General features: G+C 31.9%; 3 protein-coding genes across 9 annotated transcripts in view; 1 reads left to right on the top strand and 2 right to left on the bottom strand.

Annotated features, from left to right (window-relative positions):
- Positions 1-26,397, bottom strand: part of Glurb (metabotropic glutamate receptor B) — a 124,155-nt gene that overhangs the window by 27,724 nt on the left and 70,034 nt on the right. For all 7 annotated transcript variants that reach the window (XR_013258342.1, XM_077415226.1, XM_077415225.1 and 4 more), the window contains one exon: positions 3,691-3,833. Coding sequence is in view for 6 of the 7 variants with exons in the window: in XM_077415226.1 (XP_077271352.1) it covers positions 3,691-3,833 (143 nt within the window). In the remaining variant the exon portion in view is untranslated. The remainder of the gene's footprint in view (positions 1-3,690; positions 3,834-26,397) is intronic.
- The window catches only part of LOC143902387 (UNC93-like protein), a 126,339-nt gene that overhangs the window by 10,376 nt on the left and 89,566 nt on the right, over positions 1-26,397 (top strand). The window lies entirely within an intron of this gene.
- LOC143902395 (uncharacterized) lies at positions 18,517-21,077 on the bottom strand. Its single transcript, XM_077415267.1, has 5 exons — positions 20,387-21,077; positions 20,049-20,284; positions 19,647-19,844; positions 18,722-18,817; positions 18,517-18,635 (listed from the first exon to the last, which is right to left on the bottom strand). The coding sequence occupies exons 2-5, from the start codon at positions 20,281-20,283 to the stop codon at positions 18,532-18,534; spliced, it is 633 nt and encodes a 210-aa protein (XP_077271393.1). The 5' UTR covers position 20,284; positions 20,387-21,077; the 3' UTR covers positions 18,517-18,531.

The following is a 26,397-nucleotide window of genomic DNA, read 5'->3' on the forward strand; positions in this document are numbered from 1 at the left end:
CGAAAAAAGTAAAACTCGCATATTTTGCAATGCTGCAACGCAGTGAATATAAGAAGTTTTATAACTTCTTGGTAACGATCTTGATAAATAAAAAAACGGACACTAATACATTGTTAGGCTCAGGTAAAGTTTTTAGCGAACATAAGTTAGAAATGTATGGTAAAGTAATAACGCAAGTTCCGATATTATGGAATTATTGTTGATTGCAGTAATATCGCGATTCGAAGAGTAATTCAAACTTCGCGTCTGATAAAATATTAAATGCAATAAATATTTTCTGCCGATGTAATCCTTATTTTTTTAATGATTTAAAATATTTTATCTGAATATTACATTATATAAACATTATATTATTATTATTCAGTACAGTGGACTTTGGACTGATTAATACGTTTTTTCAGCGATAAACAAATTTACTAATTTAAAAAAATAAAGAGGAAATAGTGCATCTGCATATATATTTTCCATTTTTATAATATTTTTACATCTTTTTTCAAATTTATTATTTTTAATTTGCGTATAAAATAAAATTTGCGACTTTGACAATATTTGGTATTATTTGTTTTCGTATGCAAATGCAATTCAAATGCGTCTCAAAGATCAGTTTCTCTCAGTTTCTAGTAATTGGTACGATGATATAAATCGCGATGTCGTGAAATTGATTCGCAAACCTATGCCCAGCCGTAGAAATGGATAGAAATCCCACGGAAAGAATTATGGACTGAAATTAAATCCGCTGCCGTTTCCCTAGACTTATATTTCGCCTGATCCTTTCACGTTTCTCCTGAAATCCCCGCGAAATCTCTTTCAAACTCCGCCGCGGCCGTTGTGGATCTTCAGAGGCATGAATCGGCGACAGGCGAGTTTTCGCGAAGGCTCGCTCTTTGCCACAGGTACTTACCTGAGTCGCACGAAAGAAAGAATCGTATATACAATCGTAACATCGTTTCTTATAAGGATATGTGCCATGTTTTCAATTATATAATATGTCTCTAATTTTGCATGTAACGTATCAAGAATTGACAAATTATAGGAGAAAATTTTATCGTTAAAATATTCGACGTATGATTGCAGCGCATATGCAAAGTGTCTTTAGAACACGCGTCTTTCTTCGATGAGCGTGAATCATTTAATACACTATCGATCGCGTCACGTATCCTACTCCACGCGAGTTAAAGATCATTATCGTCTATTGTCATACCAAATAGCTGTTTCGATCCTTTCTTATTGTAATCTTCATATGTTTGCATGTAAATGCACATATTATCGAAAGCTCGACCTCTACTATATACGTATCTATTACGGCGAGAAACTCAACATAAAATGAGATCGTGACAATGTGGGCGATATAAACAGGTTAATCTTCTAACTCGCATACCAGGATCGATTGGTACTGAAGGAGCTTTAGATGAACTATTATTACAAAGTTACTGCATACAGAGCCTCCGTGATTCAAGTATCTTATTCGATGATCAACAAGTTCAAGTTTGTCCTCGAGTTGCGCTATAATGAACATTTGCCTATTATAGTTATCATTATTAGACGGCTCTGGGTCTATATCAATATCGAGGAAGAGAGCAGGTTTAAATGATTTAAGAGATTTTTAGTTGCATTACAATCCCTCGTACATACCGTATTATAAAAAAGTACATGTTTAAGCCAAATCATAAATTTATAATAGTGAAATAAATTTATAACAGTGAAAGCTATTTTCCCTTTCTTTTTAAGTTTGATATTGCTAACAATGATCGTTAAATTTTATTTTATTATCCGGTTGTAAGGAATTACGAACTATGACGCTATCGAAATTTCATTTTGATTTACCTTTAGTCGGCGACAAATATCGGAATAACAGAGAGTTAGTTAAAGTTTAATAGCAATATGGCTCTTTCGCGGTTGGACGTGTTATTAGTAACACCCTTTAAACCTCAACCTAATAGAACGTTGAGAGATAAAACGGGCCAAGAGACTCGAATGGCTTATAAGGAAAGTATAGCGTTGGATGAGGTGATTTCACGGTACGAAGATTTTAAACCGCAGGTTCTGTAAACTTTCGACAAGAATGAAGTTTTCACGGTTTACTGCCATCTAACCTGACATTTTCATCCTTCAATCACTAGAAGTACGACAATATTTAAATCTTAGTAATGAGCATTATAAAGAGAATTGTAAAAAACACATTTATTATACAATAAAAAAGATAAAGTAAATATAAGAAGCGAATAAGAGCCAACATAGGTGAAGTAAAATTATATAATACAGTAGGTATGTAAATATCTTAAAACTACGATTACGAATTTCTTAGTTAAGACCCTTTTTAGTATATGTGTACAAAATTATGAAATACAGTTATAAAATATTCTAAAAGTAGGTCATCTTTGCGCTGTTGGTCAAATCAAATATCTATATATCGACGCCAAATTGTAAAAGTGACTGCTGCCTTATGAAAAATAAGTCAAAATAAGAAACTAGCAAGTTTAATAAATAAAAGTTGTTGAAAATATGACATTTGCTAACAGTCAAATATAAAATATTCATTGGTATCTATATTCGATACAGTCTATACGTCAAATTAAGAACAGCTTACAGATTAAACACGTCTTATCTAATATAAACGAAATATATATTCATTAAGTATTATAAAGCAGCGTAATTTTTTTAGGCGGTTAAAATAGCAAAGAACGTGATAAAATTTTTAGATGTGAAATAAATTACTGAATTGCCTATTCCCGTTTTACAATACGAATGGTGTAACTGTAAAGAATGTGGATTTATGTTGAATATTTGTTCTGTGACATAATAGTGTTCGTAGATGATGCTATGATATTTTAAAAGAAAAAAATGCACGGCAAAACTATTCTTCTATCGTTTAAATATAGCCGAAATAACATTTAAACGAACTGACAACAACATGGATATCTAAACGATAGAAGAATAATTTTATCGTGCATGGCACAGCTAGAATCGTAATACTTATGTGAAATTATTGGAACGACGGGTAACCGACATGACACAACAGAATAGTCGGTTTCTCGAGACCCCCCCCTTTTTATATCTGTGCGTTAGATATAAGGGATCTGCAATTTAATGTCGATTCCAAATCGGCTTTCTATAGCTAGAGAGAAAGTACACCCTCGTGGCAACATACTCTCGGGGGGTTGCCACGCCATTTTCGAGAGGTGGCGATTGTATAAAAACCGATGATTTTTGGTGGTCGGATTTGAACTCGGATCTTTGGCTCATTAGAGTAGCGCACATATCTCTGCGCCACAATCGCTACACATTTATTGTAATGTACATTATATATTTGTCTCTCTGTTTACACTATTTTATTTTACTAATTTTCTAAAACAGGATTATATTTTTCTTAGTTCATATAAATTTACAGTATTTTATTTTATAATCAAATATTTTTTTTATTTATGTCATAAATCATTTATTATGTATTTACAAATTTTTATACAAATAAGTCTTTAATTTCCGTTCACCATTATTTTTTCATTTTATTCGATGAGGCGAAAATACACGTGACAAACATCACGTAATAAAAGTATTTATAAAAGAATTCTGCTTTCTCAGGGAAGAATTGTTCGAGAAATAATAATTTTCGCGAAATATTTTGTATAAATATTTCTCTATTGTCAAGATATATTGTACTAGGAGAATGAATGTAACCTAAGGTTTACTTACTTGCGGAATTTTAAACAATCGTAGGAGATTGGCAACTTGAATCGAAGTTACTGAACTCGCTGCACCAACGACTCCGCTGATTACTTTTCGCACGGCAGTTTTGTTGCAGTGATATTCCGCACCGTCTATGTTGCTTATCGAACCTGGAATGCATAATAACGTGACACAATTCTGTTTGCAATTTATTTAAAAGTAATATTTTAAATTAACAAATTAATTAGCTTAATGATTCTTTTATCAATGGTGCTTTTATATATCTCTATGTCGATGAAATTTTGTTGTTGATAAACGCAGGTGTTAATATAATAATGATGTTGTTCTGTTTGAACCATTAATATTTTCATCATTGCATTGAATATGCTGGTCAATTAATCAGTATACGGTAATTTGTTTTGTGTTGTGCGAATAGGGAGAGGTTTAATCAATAAAACTCTACAATATGAATATCCGGTCGATACTCACAGATAGAATTCGCACACACACACATGCAAAAAATGAGGTAAATAATTTAAATATTTCATTCATTTATTCATTAATATTAATATTAAACCTATAGTTCTTTATTTATTTAATGTTATTTTACATAAAAATAATTTATACAATGAACGCGTTATTGATATACGTACATTTGTCTGATTGTGCCGTCGTACCGGATATAAAATTAAAATTTTACCTGTAGTGCGTTTAATCGTTTTGTTAGCTAATATCACACGGCCGTACACTATAGAACAAAGCCGAATTTAATGAAATTCTTGTAACACGGCTTACAGCAAATCCGATGTATTTTCACCTTTGTTTTTCTTATTGTTTGGACTTTACTCCACGCAATTTTGCAGCATAACACCTGTTGAATCTGCCGTTCTTATATTGTTTATCATATTGATCTACGGTTATAAACATAAATCAAGTTAACATTTGCTGTATTATAATAACTCTAAAGATAATGTTAAGCTTTTAAAACAATAGGCGCATCAATCATTATATTCTTAAAATTTAAAATTTGTGGCTCGATTTATCATAGATAATTTTACAAATTCTCTTATTCTGATTATTATCTATATGCGACACGAAACGTATATCGGGAGAAATGTATGTGTGCGCCAATCTATGTCAAATTAAAATCTTTTATGTAGTTACGTTAAGCATAACGTTTATGCAATGCGAACTGTTACTTGTAGTTGAATGTTGAAGACCGTGAAGAATTTCAGACACGCAATTGTCGCCTGCATAACAAATTAACTTTCCGCCTTTACAATCTTACACTTGAAGAACGTCGTTCTTCAGCTTCTCGTTTGCGCACCTGGTTTGGGAGTGTTTACCGATGAAACTCAGTCTTATTTCTATACATAGTTAGTGTAAATGTTTGCTAAAAGCTTAAGTGTCGCGAATATCGAGAGGGTGAGAGGCAATTCTTTTCTAGGGGTTTCGCATTTTCTTTTTCTTTCGAGGTTTCATTTTTCTTCTTCTATTCTTTTTTCTCGCTAAACTGTGACGGCGGAAGAAATGGCGATAGAAACGCTTTTCACGTGTAAAACACCAACAAATCAATAGAAACAAATTTACTTTTTGTTAGAAGACGTTTACATTCGGCTTATAAAATTTATGAATATTAAGAAAGGGTGAATAAAAACAAATTAGTAAAAGAATATAAAAATAGCATACACATACATGCATGTATACACAAACACACATACACAACACCACACACAAAAGAGGAAGCGTATCGACGCGTATATTCGGTCAACCATCGTGAATGATGCTGTTCGCACCTTCTCTCGTTTTTCTTTCGATCTTCGTTGTGCTTTGCGTTGGAAGACGAGACCTTATTTTCACGGATCTGTGCACACGATAATGCATGCTCCCTTCTTCAAGATTACGGTTTCCCGAAGCGAGATAGGCTCAGACGCGAACCGACAAGTGCAATATGAAAGAAAGAAAGAAGGAGAGAAAACGACGATGGGGGAGAATTTTTCTTATAACTGCGTTCACGTAAACAGACATATGAACTTGAAATTCTATAGGGCAAACAGGTTATTTATTTAATGTATGCTAATATTTTTTAATAACTTAGTTGGGCTGACAAAATGTTACGAGAGAGAGAGAGAGAGAGAGAGAGAGAGAGAGAGAGAGAGAGAGAGAGAGAGATGCTACATAAAATAATAAAAAAATAAAATGTGTGTGTCTAAAAATAATTATTAAAATAAAACTTGCTTTTTTGATTTTTTCAAGATTAATTAAAAATTAAAGATTCTGTGTAGCGTATGATTATTATAAAATAGATTGTAATAATCAAAGCAAAGATAATTTTTTAAAAATTTATTGTAACGAGAATCGAATAGAATAAAAGGCCAACAAATAATTTTATTTTACGCCTGTAACTTGTAAAGTACAAATTTTCAAATTTATTCTTATAATATCACATTCATTCAGCGTTTTACTGAATACCTAATAGATATAGATTGATTTAAGGAAGAATGTAAAATATAATGTATATATTATTTTAAAAATTATAAATGTCAACCTATTTTTAATGGTTTGCTTAATGTAATATATTAACTTTATTTCTTACTTTGTCTTTCTCTTTCCCCCCTCTCTCTCTCTTTCTATCTCTCTATCTATCTTGAATAATACATTATTGCATAACTGTTCTTCTGATATCGATTAAAATAAACTTCCCTCGTTTGCTTTATACACCCTTTAATATTTTGCGCTTGAAGTATCTTATCAATTGAGAAAGTAAAGGTAGAGCTGCTAACTGTCGTGCTCGAAGAGTATTCTCGACAAAACTTACAAATTGATGGATCACTTGATCTATCGTTATACTCATCGTAATTGGCAAACTCATTACGAAGGAACTTTAAAAAGCATCACTTCTGACGTGTAGGTATATTTTCCGTTACATTTTCAAGAACGAACAAACGCTTATATTGATGGAATAACGTAAACGGTGAATCTATATGGAAGAAATAAAATGAAATATCAAAGTTGCATGCGTGTAAAAAATATGTACAAACATTTTCACATTTGAACATATCCCGTGTTTGAACATATCTCGATACATCTCGATATTCGATCACGATATATCCACACGCTTGCAATGGCATTATTCGGAACTCGGGTTATTTGCAAATGTACTCCAACAATTCTGACCGGTGCGGTGCGGATTATTCCGGGTCGATCGTCAACATTGTGAATATTCGCGCTCGTTTTTACGCTGGGTGAAATCGTTCTAATTTTCGGCTCATTGGCTATTACTGAAATTGCGACAGCGGTTTGGCATCGAAAACCGCGCGTTACGGTCGAGGAATATTGAGTTACGCTCTAGCTTTCTATCCTATTCCCGCACAATTATTGGGATTATAAAATTGTGATTTTTTTCAAGATATTCGGTTCCTATATAATTTAATTTTGTAGAATTCCTTAAAATTTAATTATCTTTAAAAGAAGTTATCTGTATATGTTAGCCTCTTTCGGTTATTTTAGGGGTTTTAATTTAATCCAATCTTCAGGAATACGCCCAGATTTTCCCGAATACTCCAGATTTAGCTCACGATTATTTCGTTACAAGTTTCAACAATAACTGTCTTACAGTGGCTGATGCAATAAAAATAAAAATAGCAACCAGAAGCAAAAAGGATCTATTCTCGGGTTTTTCAAATACATAAAACGCATTTGTAAATCTTATGAATCGAAGTACTTTCTCATGTTATAACGCGAATATGCATATTGGGAAAAAATGAGAATGCACAAGAGCTTACTGATGCTGCTTTGAAATTACTTTGTGCTTTATATTGCGACGTTTTTCGAAGGAGCGAAATGGAATAAATTAAATTTGCATGAAAATACATGTTACGAAATTCAATCCCTTTTAGTCACAAAAGATTTCTTTGTGGTCAATAAACTGATATATGCTATTTGTTTATAAAAATATAAGACAGATTTTTTAAATATTTATCATAAATGAAAATTTTAATTAAGAAAGATTGATTTTAATAAAGAAACTTAAGTTCAACATGTTAAAAAAAAAAAAACACATAAGCAGGGAGTTAACGGATGAAAAGCAATATTATCGTAAAGCAACAACAAAAAAAAAATAAAATAATAATGACAGAAATATTTATCAATTAAACTATTCCACGTATAAAAGACTACATATATTAGTATGTTGATAAGTATTCTTATCATATATGAATGTATGTGCTTAGAATAGGCTTTCTCATGTCGATTTCTACGCTGCAAAAATTTTATCATAAATTAAATCAAGCGGCATCTGTGTAACTAAATGTATTTTATTTTCTGTGTAAATATTTAGGAAAAAACTTAGGAAATATTATTAATATATTACGTGCTTGCCTATATATAAATCTATTCTCCTGGAAATCTTAACAAGAAGATGATAAATATTCCCGAAACTATTTACTTTTTATAAATAATTAATTTTATACGTCTGGTTTCAATGTCTTAAAATACATTTATATTACAGTGCAGAATTTTTTGCCCGTAAATCTTTACCATCTTTACGCGATAGCTTTCTTTTCTTTTATCTCCCTTTCCGTCTGGTCTTTAAGACTTTTTCTCATTCCACTCTGCCGAATGTTCAGGTTTATAGCGACCGTGTGGTTTATAGCGGGTTGAGAAGCAACGCTACAACACGGTGATACGCGACATAACGATTCCGTAGAGTTCGTTAATGAGTCTTTCATCTAGATGTAACGAAATGTTAGCAATTAATTATAACATTTAACTTGGTAAACTTTATGCGTTTTCTTTCCGGTCGAGGGTTGCTAGACGAGAAATTAATGGAGGTACGCGGTAGCAATGAGCGCAGATTGAATGTGTTGACGTTGGCTCTAAGCGTCGAAGTGAGAAAGCAACGGGAGAAATAAAACGTCGGTAAACGCGCAGAGGGTTCGTACGTGGAAAATTCGAGAGACTGAGTAATCGCGTTAAATTAAATTGCGGGTCAAGATGCGGGTTGTTATGCGTCTCACGTAGAGCGGCTTCTGACTTTTACTCCCGCAATTTAGAAGTGATTAGTAAATATAGGCGCCGTGTATTTTCTTAGAAGATTGAATGAAATATTGAACATACTCTGATGCAATATGGTTTAGTGTAATTAGACATATTTTTAAGTTTTAATTAACCAGATAGATAGTAGGCTTTTGCTTTGAGTATATTACTGAAATACTTGCACTTTTTTAAATTTATCTAGGTTAACTAAAACTAAAAAATATCTTTAATTATGATAAAACTAATATAATTGCTATCATTTGAAGTTTTTGTGTTTTTATTAATTTGTCGGAATTTTTATTTCGCGCCGAAATGAAGCTTTATATATAATATCTGTTGGACAAGCAACGCATAATAAATGGAACCTATATAGTAATCCAATCTTATGTTACGTGAATTGCATCTACTAGCGTAACATGACACAGGAATGATGTGTCTTTAGTTTATCTTATTAAAATAGATGTTGTATGTGATAAAATGTTATGATCGTTTGTGTGCTTTTCTATTCTAACAACTTTTCAATAATATATTTTAATTAAGATAGATAGATACAATACAATATATAATACTTTAACCTTTTAATCCTTTATTTGAATAGTGTTTCCTTTCTGATTAAATCTCTCCTAAATTTTGATGAAGAAGCATGATTATATTTACTATATTTAAATTCTGGTATAAATAACTCATCCGTATGTAAATTTCTGGCGCTGTGCTGTTCTAGTATAATCTCAATATATATTTCGTACATACATATATAGTTGGTATATTTACACAGTTTGGTAAGACGGAAACCATAGCGCGGAATTACTCTGTCACCGTGACACAATCAACATCAGCGACAACCGCGAACATCAAAATGATAGCAATTTACAATTTATGATGACGATAATTATCGTGAAATCAACATACAAATTGAACTCTGCAGTAATTTTACAAAATAAAATATTTCAGCAAAATGACCTCAATAATTTAACAACTTGAAAAAGACAAAAGACAAAATTATCTTGTATTTTTAAGTCGCTAAATTATTAAATTTATTTTGTTAAATTACTGAAATTTAATTATTGTGGGCTATACCGGTGATATCTTCGAACGAGGTAAAATGCATTGAATCAAATAACAAGCATGCCGCTAATTAGCATCCACAGCTATGCAAGTTCAATACCTGTGTGCCATATACATGCATATTCCGCATTTCCTTTTGCCAGAGATTCGAAAGCAAATATTCCCGCGACGAGAGAAACTCGATCTTCCTTGATCATCATGCTTTTTGTTGAACAAATAATTTTCATCGAATAAGAGTAAACTTATATTGACTAAATAATTATATAATATTATTATTATGAGAAAATTTAAAGCGTAGTTTTTGGCATTTTCTTTATTTACTGAACGCGAAATTATTTTAACAATTAATTGCTTTTTAAAAATGTAATAAGTAATTAATCCATATAACAGAAATTGACGTGCGTGTCTCATAAAAATCTCGAAAATTTTATTTTATGATTTAAATGTAACTTACAATTATAGATATATTAATAATTCATTATGTGAAATGTATAGGAGAGAGATACTCATAAATATTACTGATTTAATTTTACTGCATAATCAAGAAATATTCTTAATTGCATTATGGAAGTTTTTGCACGTACCTGCTTGTTTTATACTTTATACTATAGAATTCAAGAAACATTTACGACTTTGTGAACAATCAAGTCACTCTACCCGGGGTGCACTCAAGAAATCAGTTTACCGACACATGCTTCGATTCCCAAGACACTTTCCGCTCTGGAAGATAAGATCAGGATTGCCTCCCATTGCGGCCACATGCAGCAAGCCCATTTGATTCGAGTACTTTAATAGAGAGAAAACGGCGTGTCACGAACAGAAATACTCTCTGTGAATAGCTACGCTACTTGGAAATAATCGGAAAACTTATGGCTGTTATGCGAGCATCGTTTCTATTATGATTATTTGAAAGAGTTTTCGTACTTCGGGGATGAATTTAATTTTTGACTATTCAATGGTTCATATCTTTTATTTTATGGTATCTCGTTATCTCGCACCGCGATAAAATATTTATACAAAAATTATTGGATATATAACATTTTCAATATTAAAGTGCGCGCGTAGGACAATGAAAGAATTGTATTTTATAGCGTTGTATAATTTTTTATTCCCAGTTGCGATTTTTTAATACCATTACTTTAGCAAGAAAAACAAATTTAAACAAAAATTGTAAAATGTTTCTTGAATTTTAAATACATAAAAGTAGTGTCTTTTCATGATAGTTTTTTTTACAATGCGTGCTTTTGGTATCTTTTTATCTTTTTTCTTGGGGGAGAAGAGAATTTAGGTAATATACATATAATCAATATAAATAACGTAAATTCAACGATATTACTTAACAAATAATGCAGAAGATATATTTCTATTTTTTTTTGCGTTTTAAAAGAGATGGATGAAAGTGAGAGAGAATTTCAACTTTTTATTTTTACGCCGTTTTGCGTCAATTGAAAAATGAGCTAAGAAAGGAAGGAGTGAATCAGCGAACCGATGAAACGAGGAAACTCGTCCAATTTTGATGTAACGAAGCGAAAGAGGAAGTCTGTGGCTCGCAGCACAATCGCCCTCGCAACAAGTAATTCAAGAAACGATCGATATGAAACCTACACCCTACCTGGTGAAATATTCTCGATGCTCGTTTCATGTTAGAGCCCATTCGATCTCGATCTTGATAGAGAGACGGACTAAGTTTTTGCGAAATTTATCGTATTGCCTCTTTCACAGTACAAGTTGTTTCTCTTTCTGGAGAATGTAGAATTGCAGTCGACGGAAAATTCTCAACATTTAAAAGTGTTATTTTCCTTCGATTTATTACGTAAGAACTTCTAATTAATATCTTGTTACGGAAAGAAGAAACGTTCTAAAAAGTATATAAATGATAGGACGAAATAAATTGCAAAGGGAAAAAGTATAATACTTTATTTAGATATATGAAGTACTCATGCCATTAACTTTATTATTATCATACTTTTTATACTACGATTGGATAAAAGGGGATCAGATTGATAGCAGTAATATATATTTTTGTTATTGCAAATAATGTATGCTTTTACATATCTTTTAGAAATTAAAATCTCTCTATTATTATATGTATATATGAAGTATAAATATTTAAGAAATTAACTTTTTTCTACTTATAAATATTTATCACAGCGTCTAAGAGATGTCACTTTTATTTTTTTGTATTTGGTTAAACGGGTATCTCACGATTTGAGTTAAGGCGATATTTGTTAGTTTATCATTTAGCATGAAATAGAGAGAGAGATTCCATGATTTTTTTTTACTCTAGATGAGGCATACGTTGTTGTAATATCAACTATTATTGATAATTAATGCAAACAAGTTTTCTAACTAGTAACTGTGTATCATTAGATATATGATAATCTCTAATTAGCGTCACGTTAATTAGTACATCGCCACAAGCAAATTGATAATGCATCTTGTTGACAAATGGATATTATTTAAATATTGACGGAATATTTGGCGTTTTGTATTATATCGGTAGTCGGTCGATCGAGTGTGATCGATATAAAATATTATTAGAAATCCACCAAATCCATTTTATAATTACATTCTTTTAAAATTTACATTGATTCTAAAGTTACAAGTTTTTGAATAATTCCATTTTACTAAAATTTTTAGAATTGCATTTTTAAATATTATCTTGCTTCCCAAAAAAAAATATTTTTATAAAAACGTCTGTGTTTTTATCCAATTGATAAAAGATATAATTTATTATAAGTTTATAATAATTTTACAAGAAATAATATTTATTTTATACCTATAACAATAATATTACATATCTTATTGTTATTGTTTTAATTATGAAGAATTATTTTTATTAATGATAATATTTTGTGTGATAGAAGAAAATATCATATGGCCCATCTAGATTATTACGCTTGTGTGCATATTACCTCAAATTTATAATTATCAATGCAATTATTACGCACATAGTTACTTTGTCATGTTTTATCTTAATAATTTTCTCCAATAATCTGCTAATAGCGAATGCAATACGATCGGCAAATATAATTTTTTATCCTGCGAAAACGAAATAATTTCGTCATTTCTGCCGAGTAGTTATTTGTCAAACATGTTTAAAAGTTTCCAAATAAAATTTCGTTATTCTTTTGTGATTCGTAGAGTGAGGATTAATTACAAAACTTTTAAGGTTATTTATAAGGTCACAAACAAAATTCAAATTAATTATTTCTTAACTTACTTTGTCCCGAGATTTCTACTTCTTGATTTTTTTGTTTTGCATTGATCACTATAGATGTGCATGGTCATTATAGATTCCGATTTGTAAAAAAAAGTTAACAATGGCAGTCGATTAATTCTCTAATCGATATTTATTCTTAGTAACCAGAGTCAAAAGACATCTTTAATTCTTTCGCGCGTGATAATCGTCGCGTTTGTAGCCGTCGTGTAGTGTAGCAGCTGCTTTGATCTTTTTGTGCTTATACCTTTCTTTGACACTCGAGCAAATTACGAAATCTGCACGGATACTTATTCCGTATTATGTTTTGTCTCCGAAGTTACTTTGACCGATATAGAGTTGGTCAAGGTTTATAACTTTAAACTTCAATGAGAAAGAAAGTCGTGATTGATCTAAAGTAGAATGAGAGTTGCCTCCAAATTGCGTTCTCTCTGACAAGCTCGTAAAAAGGGAAACGAATTCCAGAGTAGTAGAATTCTAATTTGGAATTTATTGTCGAGTTGTCGACTGTTTTGCTTCCAATTGCAAATAACATTTTCATATATAGAAAGTCAAGTTTCTAATTAATAAAGTTTACATTTAATATTGTGCTAGATAATTTATTTTATTCAAAAGAACCTAGTGTGTAATATTCGGATATAATTAAATTAATTAGAATTAACAGATGCGCGATATATAAAATAAAATATATTTTATTAATTTTGTTTTTCATGCAAAATCTTTTTTTCGTGCAAATGTGAAAAAGGATACATGTAATAAAACTACTATAACGACGAAATAATTCTGGTGTTACACTTTTGAAAAAAAAAAATGGGAAAAAGAGATACGTATGTCAAGGAAAAATGGTCTGCGCACACGTTGTGGTAACTCAAACGTGTTTTGAGCACGCAAACCACAACACCACGACAACCATTTCACGGTGCACGGTGCAGAGTGACAGTGATCTGTTTATCCTAAAAATATTCCTTAAAGCTGATGTGAATACCACATAGCCACGTAAATATGACAAGTTTGATAGTGAGTGCTTAGCAACTGTTCGCTATTGCGAATTTATGTATATGTCATAAAACCTCGCAAACATTTAAAATGTACCTACAATATTATTATTAGCGATTTCTATATTGTTAATTTAACAATATAGAAATGAGATATTTAGGAAATATGTATTTCATCCAAGTTTATGTAAATAAGTAATGTTTTAAATATGAGGTAGTATACATATGATATAATGAAATATCCACTACAGGACACAAAATTTAATTAACAATTTGAGTAATGAAATCTAAATTTATTACTACAATTCTAATTTGCTATAAAATCACTGAAATAATTTTCCTATTGTGTATTGAAACAAATAATAATAACTTATACAAATTATCTGATCTAAAGGGATAACAAAAAATATTCGCAGAAAACAACGGCGAAAGAATAAGAGTTTATAAAAAATTTCAAAGCTAAGCTCTTAACAACTTTTTGTAAATAAATGATAAAGTAGAACGCAGCATTCTATATCTGGTTAATAAGAATAGGCGAGTAACAGCTGTATCTTTTATGAGAGTCGAGCTCGTTAACTCATAAAATCGGGTGTATGCTACATTGCTCGGTAAACAGCGAATCTTGTTAGTGTAAATTCTGCGACATTCTCCTATCTTTGTTAGAACTTTCTTCAGAATAATGACAAAGGAAGTAAATTCAGAGAGTGTTGTAATTCCGGCCCACGTCTCGAACCGAATATACAACTTTACAAATTAACATAGTCGCGGCGTTTATCAGACATGTATTATACATCTCATCATACGCACAAGTCTAATGAATGCCATATATAAACTGTCGATTTATTGATTTATTAATTGTTTGCAATAAACAGTCGAAATGATAAAATAAAAAGTGCTATTAAAAGTTATATTTATTAGAATGAAATGAAGAAATGTTTTCACATAAATTAGTTTCATGTTTTGTTAGAACTTCTCCAATTTACGTAACTATTACGTGAATGAATTTTAATTCAATTTCCTTAGCTTTGTTATGCAAATGGCTTAACAAAGTTTACCCCTTCTTTTCTGCAGAACAACATGCGCGAGAATTGTAACTCAATTTACGAAGGAATTTAAAGGCTTTGGAAAGTTATTGCTTCTTGTGAAGAGCTGCGATCACTCCTCAGGCAATTATTGACAACGATAACTGGTATTATTATTTATATAATAAAGAAATAAAGGGTGCAAATCTTGAAGATTTTGAAAAAAATATTAAATATTATACAGTATAGTTGTATTCGTTTTAATTACCGAAAGAAAATTATTGAGAGATCAATACTTTCCAATATAAAATCAAAATATTAAAATATTTGTAATTATTTGTATCAATTATTTTTCCATTTTGCACGCAATATAAAGTAAATTTTATTAGTGAAACGGGCATATGTGTTTTATAAAGTTTATCGCGCATAGACTAGTTACACAGTTTATTACTGGAATTAAATTTACAGTTTGTATTTCGCTGTATAGTCATCAGATTATACGATTCTATAATATCGGTACTCGAATTAACTCACACGCTTGCCATAAATAATATTAGTTTATACATTATTTAATTCATCAGTTACTTCGTATAATTCTTAATTTTAATTAATATTAAAAAGCTGATACTGGGATGAGCTTTGCGTTGTATAACACGCGAACGTACTTACAATTTCTCGATTGTAGAATAAACTAAAAATGTTTATAAGCATTTCTCTTGTTTCTGGAGAAGTAATGAGGACTACGGTGTAATTGAATAACGCCCGCGCGATTTAGGATTCCTCGGCAGATACTCGGTAAGGGCTGAAACGAATCGTTTTCGACCGGCACGTTTGCAAACCGGCACGATATGATCGCGGCGGGAGCGGACGTAAATACGCGTTAATGTACGAGCGTGAGGCGCATCCACCTAGTGGTAGGAGTTATATTTCTATGGGAATGCCTCAGTCGCGAGTAGTAGTAGCTGTTATAGGTAGGGCGTGCGCTTCAAATTACTAACCACGATAAAACGTGTCTCGATGAGAGCTCGATGTTCCACATGGTGAAACTTGGCATTTATCGGATCGCTTCGACGATTCATCGTCACGCATTTCGACAGCCGTCTCAACAATCGAGTTCAAGAATTGGTTTTCCTTGTTACAGACGTAAATGATATTCGAAATCGTGTGAAATAATATTTCTGCATATTGGTTTTTGCTGATAATTATTAGATACAAGAAATATTTTGGTTTTTCTCTACATCTACAATTGTAATATATATTCATGCGGTCTAATAAATATTGTATAACTGAGAAAAAAATACTGTTGCTTCAATTAAATGTGGAATTCCGGGGTGCAAAAAACATAAATAGTTGATTCAATCATAGTGTAGTCGTTTTAATAATTCAAATATTGAATTAACTATTTATACAATTGTATCACTATTTATACAATTAAATCAACTATTTATATTTTTGGCACCCCGGAATTCCACATTTAATTGAAGCAACAGTATTTTTTTATACGCTTCGGTACTTTGCGGTATGTACATTTTATCGTTTCTTTATACAGTCTTTTTTTTATCGATAACGAGAAGTGGTGTGATACAATAAAAATTAAGTATAAATTATGGCTTTGCGTCGTATACCTCAGATTACCTGCGATTCGAAAGCGAATCGCTTTTATTATCAATATACGCGAGCCGAGTTGAATGAAGTTTGTTGTGTGAGCACGTAACAGATGCAAACCGACGTCACGTTGTCGTACATGTGAAAGTAAAGAATTCGTATCGGCGAGAAAATGGAATTGCATCGGAAAGGCAACTCGATATTCCATTACATTGATGTGACCACGAATGGTACTGCATTGCGAATTACAACCCGAAGGTGCTGACTGTGCACGCTAAATGATCTCGAATTTGAATCTTATCTCGAGCGAACGTTGCATTTGAGTATCGATAGATTGTAACATTTACCTTAATTAGCTAATAGGTATCTTTATCAAGAATTTTGCGGAGGAAGCGTCTATTGATAAACATTTATTTGACATTATTTAAGCATCTTATATATATATAGACATGTTTTAATTTTTTATATATGTGATAGTTATTAAAAGATTTAGAAATTCTTTTAATTTGTTCAAATATATCGACTATTGTTACAGCTAAAATATACATTCAGCAATATAAAAATGACGCGAGATATATATCACCAGTATATATGTTTTTGAGACATTACTTTCTTCATATTTTGATGGATATTGGAGTCTTTTTCTTTGTATGTGTGTGTGTGCGTACGGAAGGGCGGGAATATTTGTTCCTGACATTCCAAATATTCGCCCGTGATTATCACTGATGAATCGACGTCGTACAATATTACTTGCGTGTGGAGAATCGCGAATAATATACGTACGCGCGAGAATGAAGGTAGTGAGAGAATGAAAGATATGAAAACTACGAGTGGAGAAATGAATGGTCTGTCGATCCTTCGATCCGGTATAAATTAAATCCAGTAGAACGCGACGTGAATTTACGCATGAATTCGTTTATTTCAGTGGTGAGAATTGGGTGTGCTTGGCCTCTGCGCAAAAGTGATTCTCTTTCGCACTCTTCGTTTTTCCTGCTGTTGCCGAGATCCGAAAATTGGATTGCCGGTACGACAGTGTCGATTCTTTGTTACTATCGCGTGTAGCCTGCGAACGTGGAAATCACATCTTTCGTCATCGACTCTCGATCAATTTGCACTTCCGGGACTAAAAAAACAATCCCCTCGATTTCCAGCATGTTCCTCGTTTTAGAAAATTAGGTCGTTTGGGACTTCGTCGCATTACGAATATTCACAGTATCCGTAAGAATAAATCTAGGCGGCAATTTTATTAATCTGCATCATGTTTAAAAGATTTTATGCGAAATGTGTTTAATTTAAATAACGATATTGAGAGAGTATTACATATAGTGTAACCGATAGTATTCGCATTACTCAACTTGAACTCAATCGAAAATTCGATAAAGTCACAAGCCTGTTAAGATTTATGAAACGTTCCGAATCTATTTGAAAGCGTATTGAACGACATTGAAAATTTATATTTTTCACTCTGAAGATTTCACACCGAAATGTTTTATTTAAAATGACAGTTTAAACATTGGAACTTATAAGATTTTATTCTGCAAGCGGGATTTGTAAAAATAAACACGTCGCAAGTTTTATATAATCGCGTTTTTACTCGCGTGCTAACTTAGCTATAGCAGGCATATACCCAGGTAGGAATATACAAATGGCCCAGTCTCGAGCCAGGCTTGATCCAATGATGAGAAAGTATGGGCCAAGCATGGCAACTACGCTGGTCCAAGCCTGGTTGAAGCCTGGGATGATAACCTCGGGCAAAGCTCGGGGTTCTCGAGGTGCCAGGCTTGGCCCAAGGCTTGGGTAACAATGAAGCCAAGCTTGGCTCAAAGTAAAAAAAACAATACTGCCAGGGCTCATTTCTCTTTTACAAAAATGATTATTTAATATTTAATATACATATATTGTTATAATATACTTATATAGATTATTAATTGTAACCTCGTTGCTTTCGGCCGCCTTCCCTATCGCCAGCTCTTGATATTTTGTGATATACAGAATCTTGCATTTGTTCATTTCTTGAACTTGCACTTCCTAAAACAGTTAATATTTATTTATTAGCATAACTCAGTATTTTATATAAAAAATTTTCAATAAAAGAGAATAATTTGATAACGTACCACTTTTGTAATTTTTGGATGAATCTTGGAAACTGTTTAATTTATAGCTTTGCGTATCTTGCAATTTGGTTATCTCGTCATTTTTAAGAGGTATCCCTGTAATTTTAAATGTCAATAGTTACAAAAATTGTAATGTATACATTTAAATTAGTACTGTCAATTTCGGCTGCCAGGTATTTTCTGGTGCTACTCTAGTACTCCGGCATTACTCGAAAGATCCGGCTTATCGAGTAGCAGTTAAGTTTTATGTTATCTGTTATTTCTTTTTCTAACGAGATAAAAAATAAACAAATATATTGTAGACTCGTAACTTATAAGGTTTGAAGACAATAAGTAAAAAATTATTAGGATTTCCTTTCCATAGACATTCATCACACAGAAGAAATAGTGCGAGGATTCAAAGAAAAATGTCAGCCGGGAGTCGTAAGCACATAGAAAAACGTAAGCAGTACAACTGAAGCAGCTGTAAGCAAATTGACCGACCACAATCAATGATTTTCTTAACGATCCACAAATTATCGATTGTGATAGGCAATTTTCTTACGGCTTCTATTTTACTGCTAACCTTTTTCTGTGTGCCATGCCCTTACACATCAATCTCTACCTATGCTTCACTTCTTGTCAGCTTTCTCCAATAGAAGTCAAGCTAAACAAAGGTTGAATATTTGTGGCACAGGCAGTCCTTTTCAGATGTAGTCTTTGCAGCCTCCTGTGGAGCGCTAACATCCTCCCACTATTTCTTCTGTGTGATGAATGCCTGCAGGAAAGGGAATCTAAGAATCCTTTACATATTGTCTTCAAACCTTACGAGTTACGAGTCTGCAATATATATATTCGTTTATTTTTTATTTCGTCAGAAAAAGAAGAAATAATTTCGTGCAATAAAAACTATATGTAGTAATTAAAATAAATAGTTAGTTAGTACCTTTCATTGAATTCTTTTTTACAGACTTTATTGATTGTCTAGTTAATGATGTATTTTCATTTAACATATTTGATATCGCTTGCTCTGAAAGTACTTGTGGTCTACGGGAATATTTACTTATCCCATCATCTGTACTTTCCAGGTTATAAAATGATGTACAAGCACGCTGCAATCTTCGCATTCCCTGTTCCAAATTACCTGCAGATATGTAATAAAAAATATAAAAGGCACTTAATAAACATAAAAATGAAATAACCATAGGGAGCTTTCCAGCAAACGACACAAGTCGACACAAGTATCGTTTTATCTTTGTTACTCATTACTAAAAAGGAAAGATAGAACGATGCTTGTGTCGACTTGTGTCGCTTGCTAGAAAGCTCCCATAATAACCTAAACACTCACGAGCACTCGTTAAAACTTTAACCGGATACATCTCCCAATTTTCATCAGGTTGTTTTTTTTCTTTTATCCATTCGTTAATTTTAGGATAACATTCCTCAGGCGGATAACGGCATTGCCAGATACGTTTATTTATTGTTGTCCACGTTTTGGGTACAAGTTCAATAATCTTTTTGCCATTTCTGACTTGGTTAAATTGAACAAGAAGATATTCTGGGTCATCTATATTATCTTTCATTCTATTTATGCAACATAATAGATATTAATTTAGATTGAGGTTATGAAACGTTTATTAGTTATAATAAGATAAGCACGATAATTTTCCACATAGTATTACTTACTTGAATTTTCTCTTGTTTAAGCTGCTTGTTTATCTCAATCTTATTCTTCTTGAAATGATTTTTTACTTGAAGCAATAAAAATGCTATACAGTTATACGTATGTCAGTATACAGCATATATAAATAAGCACTGCTAAGCTTTTTCCTCTAGTCCAAAGTGACACTTTATGCTGTTCTGCTGATGTCGAAATAGCAGCGCAAAGATTTCGAAGTTCTAAATGCAAAATGTATACTATCGCGGCACTATCGGGCAGGAGAGTCTGGACGTCTGGACCTTTCGCGCCCAAGTGGCGCGCGCATTGCGCCGCTGCACACGGCACACAGCTGACACAGCACACAGGACGCCTCGCAGGACGCGAAAATGCTCGCCGCGCGACAAGCATTTCCGCATAATTTTTTTTTACAATTATACAATAGCGCTCAAAGATATATATTATGACAACTCTTTTATTTGAAACAATATATTGCATTGTAAATCAAATAATATTAATTAATTATTAACATATTATAAACAACACAGTATTTTATGCTTATAATATGTAAATAATGGTTTTCATGTAATATATCGTCGACCTAATTAGAAAACCTCAACTCCAATTTCGTTAAAAACGTAGAAAATGTTCTAATTTGGCCGACGATATTTGTTTCAAATAAAAGAGTTGACATAATATTTTTGAGGTTACTTCATATCAAACGCGTACTTTATATGCTTGTGCAACTACAACCTTAGTATTCCATTGGATTAATTGACGAATTCGATTAATATAGAAACTCTACAGACTTCTAATATATACTAACCACCAAACCGCTAACTGTTCTGAGCAGTTCCGAGTTTGCTGAGTGTATATCACGTGAGTGTAAGAAACAAATATCTTATATGAGGTACTGCCAAAGATGGCGACGGAGTTGGGCAGTCTATGCAATAGTAACAATATTTAGTATACATATTATAGAAGTCTGTGATAGAAACCCGACCAACGATCTGACCAGCATCAGTTAAAAAGTTTAATTTATCGACTTTGATTGGCGGTTTATAAAACTGAGTAATTAGAAAAATTTTTATTTATTTATATTCCGAATAATTACACAAAAAATCGTTATTTTAGATATAATTTTTACACTTAGTTTTAATATAGACATTTAGACCAATGTTGCCATATTATACTTCGGCTCAAGCCTGGCTGAGCGAAAATGCCAAAGTTTGGTTGTGTTATGGCAGCTACATCGGCCCAAGCTTGACTCAATGTAGCTGCCATAGCACAACCGAAGTTTGGTTGTGTTATGGCAGCTACATTGGGTCAAGCTTGGGCCGATGTAGCTGCCATAGCACAACCAAACTTCGGTTGTGTTATGGCAGCTACATTGGGTCAAGCTTGGGCCGATGTAGCTGCCATAGCACAACCAAACTTCGGTTGTGCTATGGCAGGTACATTGGGTCAAGCTTGGGCCGGCTGAAGGCCCAAGGCTTGGCAAATTCACGCTTGGCTCACGCTTGGTCCAGGCTTGGCGCAATAGTTCAGCATTGGCGATTCCTACCTGGGTATGCGTCAAAATTTGGTCAAAAGATGACCAAAAATGACCAAACATTATATTAAGTAAAAAACAAAAATATAAAGTTTGAAGTTATCATAAAAATGAAAATTTAATACTAAATATTGCCAAGATTTATTTAAATACAAAATATTGCTAATCAAGCAGTAACTTACGCATTGCGCAATATGCCAGACATGAAACAATAGAAACAATTATTTATTACTTGAAAAAATTTAAACTCAATTTTTGATCAAGGATTTGTTGCAGACATTCTTATATTTTCAATTATCTTATAAAACATTTATTTATAAAAATAACTTAAAACTCACGATATTATGATGTTTTTGTAACATTATTAAGGCACAAAAAGACGTTTTAAATGAGGTATTATTTGGTCGTCTGACATCACTGGACCAGTAATCGCCAATTTTTGATGTCATTTTGACGTATAGGTATGTTACCTGGGAACTTAGTTATGTGAAGGAACACAGAAAGATTACGGCGTTCAATGAGCAATCTAATAACGCGATCGAGATAACGTATCATTCGGAACTCCGCGCTTACGATCACCTCTACAGGAGTTCTTCGATCAAAAGAAGTAGAGGATATCTACCTTTCACCGATGCGCGATGGTCAGATCAAAATTATCTCTCATTTCCTATTACTATCTTTGAGCACGAACGAACCGAACCGGTCGCGGTCGTTGGCCTGAAATGTTCTCGTTACTATTCATCACTACTAACATCTGAAATGGGCTTTTTATCTTACACTCTGTTTTTGTTTTAGTGATACAGTCACGTATGATACAGTATAGCGATACGAGTTTATTTAAGATACTCTCTCATGATATCAAATCTCGTATTACTTCGGCATATAGAATATATCATGAATTAAACAAACAATTAATGTTGTGAAACGGCTAAATGTCTAACAGTTATATTCGATATAATATGTCAGTCCGAAAACTGACCATTTTTTGGTGAAAATTGAGTCTCGTGTATGATGTGTATGTGATGCTTATGTAATTAAATATTCTTTCTTTTTTTTATTGTAAAAAAAAGACAAAGCGCATTATTCGAAAATTAACAGCTGACAATATTCGTATATAAATTGGATGGTCGAAATAATTAGAAAATACGTCGGATTATTATTTAACGCGGAATTTCGTCCCTCTATTGCGATGTGGAACATTCTCTCATTATTGCTCGAATTCTCCGGCCGTTCCATCTCCAATGATATTAAAATTATCAATTTAACTTGTTTATATTGAGAAAAGTATCGGTAATTAAAGCAACCTGATGCGTAATATGAAATATGCAGGTGTCTTAAAATAACCGGCTTTAATTTAGTTTTTAATTAAGATTTTTTTTCCACAAATTCTGTTAAAATAAAATACAAATAAAGAGAAGAACTTTTTCTTCTTTGGCTTTTTATAATTAATTTGAACTATATTCTATCAAGCAATGCTCTACTATCAAATTCTGTGAGCGTACAAGTTAAAAGTAAAAGAAGTTTTAAATAAGAGCAGGATGTCACGAAAGTTTTTTTCGTTTTTGTTACGCGATAGGTGTTTTGCTAGATGTAAACCCGTGGGACTAGGATAGCTGAACGAACAGAAAAGAATAGCGTGACAAGAAGCTTTCTTCGACAAAAGAAATTTTCCTTTTTTGACTCAGCTCCGATAACAAAGGCGATTAGTTTAAAAGAGGATATCATTACAGAAATATATATAAGAAATGAGTTTCTATTTAATCATTTTGAAATGGAGTTATGCGAGTCGAATCTCTTGACATCTTTGAGTGTTCTTTCTCAGATCGAGGAGTGAGAAATTGATATATCTATAATGTAGAATAGATAAAATAAAAATCTATGTAGAATTGATAAAAATTGAAAATCTTTCGCTATAGTATTTATAGTAATACTGACCAAAAACTCATATAAATATACTGTCTCACTTTTCATCCTATGCGCACCATGTATGCTATATACGTATATACATGCATACATGCGTACATGCATAAATGCATACATATATGTATAAAATAAAATTAAAAAAAGAAATATCAGAATGTACATAAAAGTGCGTTATAAAAAAATCCGGAACGTTATTAAGATATAGGTATTTTTTTTCTAACAGTTTTTATAAAAATGTTGGATATTATTGACACGTTTAAAAACTACAAAATTGCACTTGTTATTCTAGCTTCATATCTACGTCTATAATATTTTATGGCTGCCAATAAAATATATGAGGTAGCTGCAGAAATATTGCACGTTGTCATATTTTATTTATTGACTAAACGCAGGCAGAGTACGAGCGAACTTTTTGTAGAGTTATTGTAAAAAACGCTGCTTTACTTTTGGATATCTTTTGTTAGAAATTTTAAAATAAATTTAGAAATAATTATAATGAGCATGTAGAGGGTACTAGCGATTTTCTTGCCATTTATAAAGAAATTATTTAAAGATTATTTAATGTTTAATATTAAATGAAAACATTTCACGAGTAAAAATAAAAAAATAAAATTTAGTTTAATTTAACGCGATGCGACAGGAATTTTTAGTTATAAATATGAAATTCAATATTTATTAACATCAATAATATTTATTTATTCTAAATATGATAAAGAAATATACTTGTACAAAAATCGGCAGTTTTTCAAAATATAAATTAGATTTGGAATAAATAATTATTTATTCAATTTAATATTTAAATTATATATTATTACCGTTAACGCGTATATATCCTCGCACTATCGTGAGATAATTCCAAAAGGTGAATTTCAACTATTCTTTAAAGATTTCACTCGAGAAAGTGACTTCTCTTGTATTTTGAGAGTCGGATCGGTTCTCAAAACGTTCTGCATCGCAAAAACCCCGCGGGTATTCAAGTAGCTATTGAAAACGCGAACGAAGCAGACTAGACTTCGAGTTGCGTCTTGAGCGCAATAAGGAATTAAAGGAGATATCTTCCAAATCACGAGACGTGACGGGCATTTTATGTTTTAAAATATTTCTTTATTATTGATCAATGTATATTGCAAGAAAAAAAGAGTGCACAAATTTAAAATCACTAATTTTTATTACCAATAAGGTGATGAAAGTAATAATGATTATACACGTAAAAAGATATAAACAAGTTGCAAAACTAAATTTATGCGATCTCACAAGTTGGCAAATTATATTACTCGGTATTATTTTACAATTCATAAATGTGTGAATGTCCAGAGAAGGATCATTTTTCGATTTGAGCTAATCGGATATGAAATTAATGACTGAATAGTACTGCAGAAATTATGGCCGAAGCCGCATTTAATTGCGTTTATGTAACCCGAATAATTCTGTTACGTATATAATTTTGCAGAATAAGCAGAAACCGTAATAACTTTTATTTATAATACACATACAGTTGTTCGACCAGGTTTATATCCTCACATAAAATGCAGATTTACGTTGGATTTATAATCGGGATAATGGTACAACATGCATGTGAGGAATTGGACGTAACAATAGCATAAGTCGACTTATATTACTATTACATAAATTTTATTTTTAAGTACTCTTTCTTTCTTATATATACGGCAAAATTCTGAATATTATGAATAGTAATATATGTCCTGATTTTTTGCTCTTTTATCTTAAATAATGAAGATTTTAAACTTCAAATTTATTCTTTTAGACGTATATAAGCTACTTACGTGTTATTTACGCAATGTTATTGTATTCAATTTCTCATTTAATATTTTAAATAATAAAAGGATATTGTTACAATGCAAGAAATTATATATATATAGCAAGATATTACATATGTGAGTTACAATTGATTGAAGCTACCAATGCTATGTTTTGTATAAGAAAGCAATTGTAGCATCTTTTTACAGTACATATGAAATTGAGCAGTGTCTAAATTTCTGATCGATCACTGCTTTAGTAAGCCAAAATGATATTGTTATCTAAAAAAATTGTTCCGCGACTTCGTATGTTTGATTCTCTGATCTACATATATTTCATAGTTTTGACAAAATGTTACATTGTATATAGATAGAGATCCGTTGTTGAGCCATATCAAATTTTTGAATCATCGTTGTTGAAAGTGATATGTGAATGAAAACATGTGATAGTATTTTTATCAGTTTGACAGAACTTACAGATTTTCGATATTGACCTTCTTGATAAAAAAGAACCAATATAATAGAGGGTTAGAAAAGAGAGCCTACTGTGACTTGGGGCGTCACACGAGACGCGTCGTTTCTAAGGTAACTCTTCGAAGTGAAGCCCTTCCCTTTTTCCTTTTTCCGTCTTTGTTCGCAGAATTGCTGAGTGGACGGAGAAAACTAACGAGTACTCTTTATTTAATTTTATTGACTATGTCTTCTTTTTTTAAAGAAACATTGTATTATTCTGCTTGAGCTCATCGGTATTGCAAAAAATATGTATAAAGTACAGTGTATAACGAGAAAACGAATTCTTCTTTACAAG

The sequence above is a fragment of the Temnothorax americanus genome, unplaced genomic scaffold (genome assembly GCF_048541705.1).
Source record: "Temnothorax americanus isolate GAGA-0224 unplaced genomic scaffold, ASM4854170v1 Scaffold4, whole genome shotgun sequence".
Lineage (NCBI taxonomy): Eukaryota > Metazoa > Arthropoda > Insecta > Hymenoptera > Formicidae > Temnothorax > Temnothorax americanus.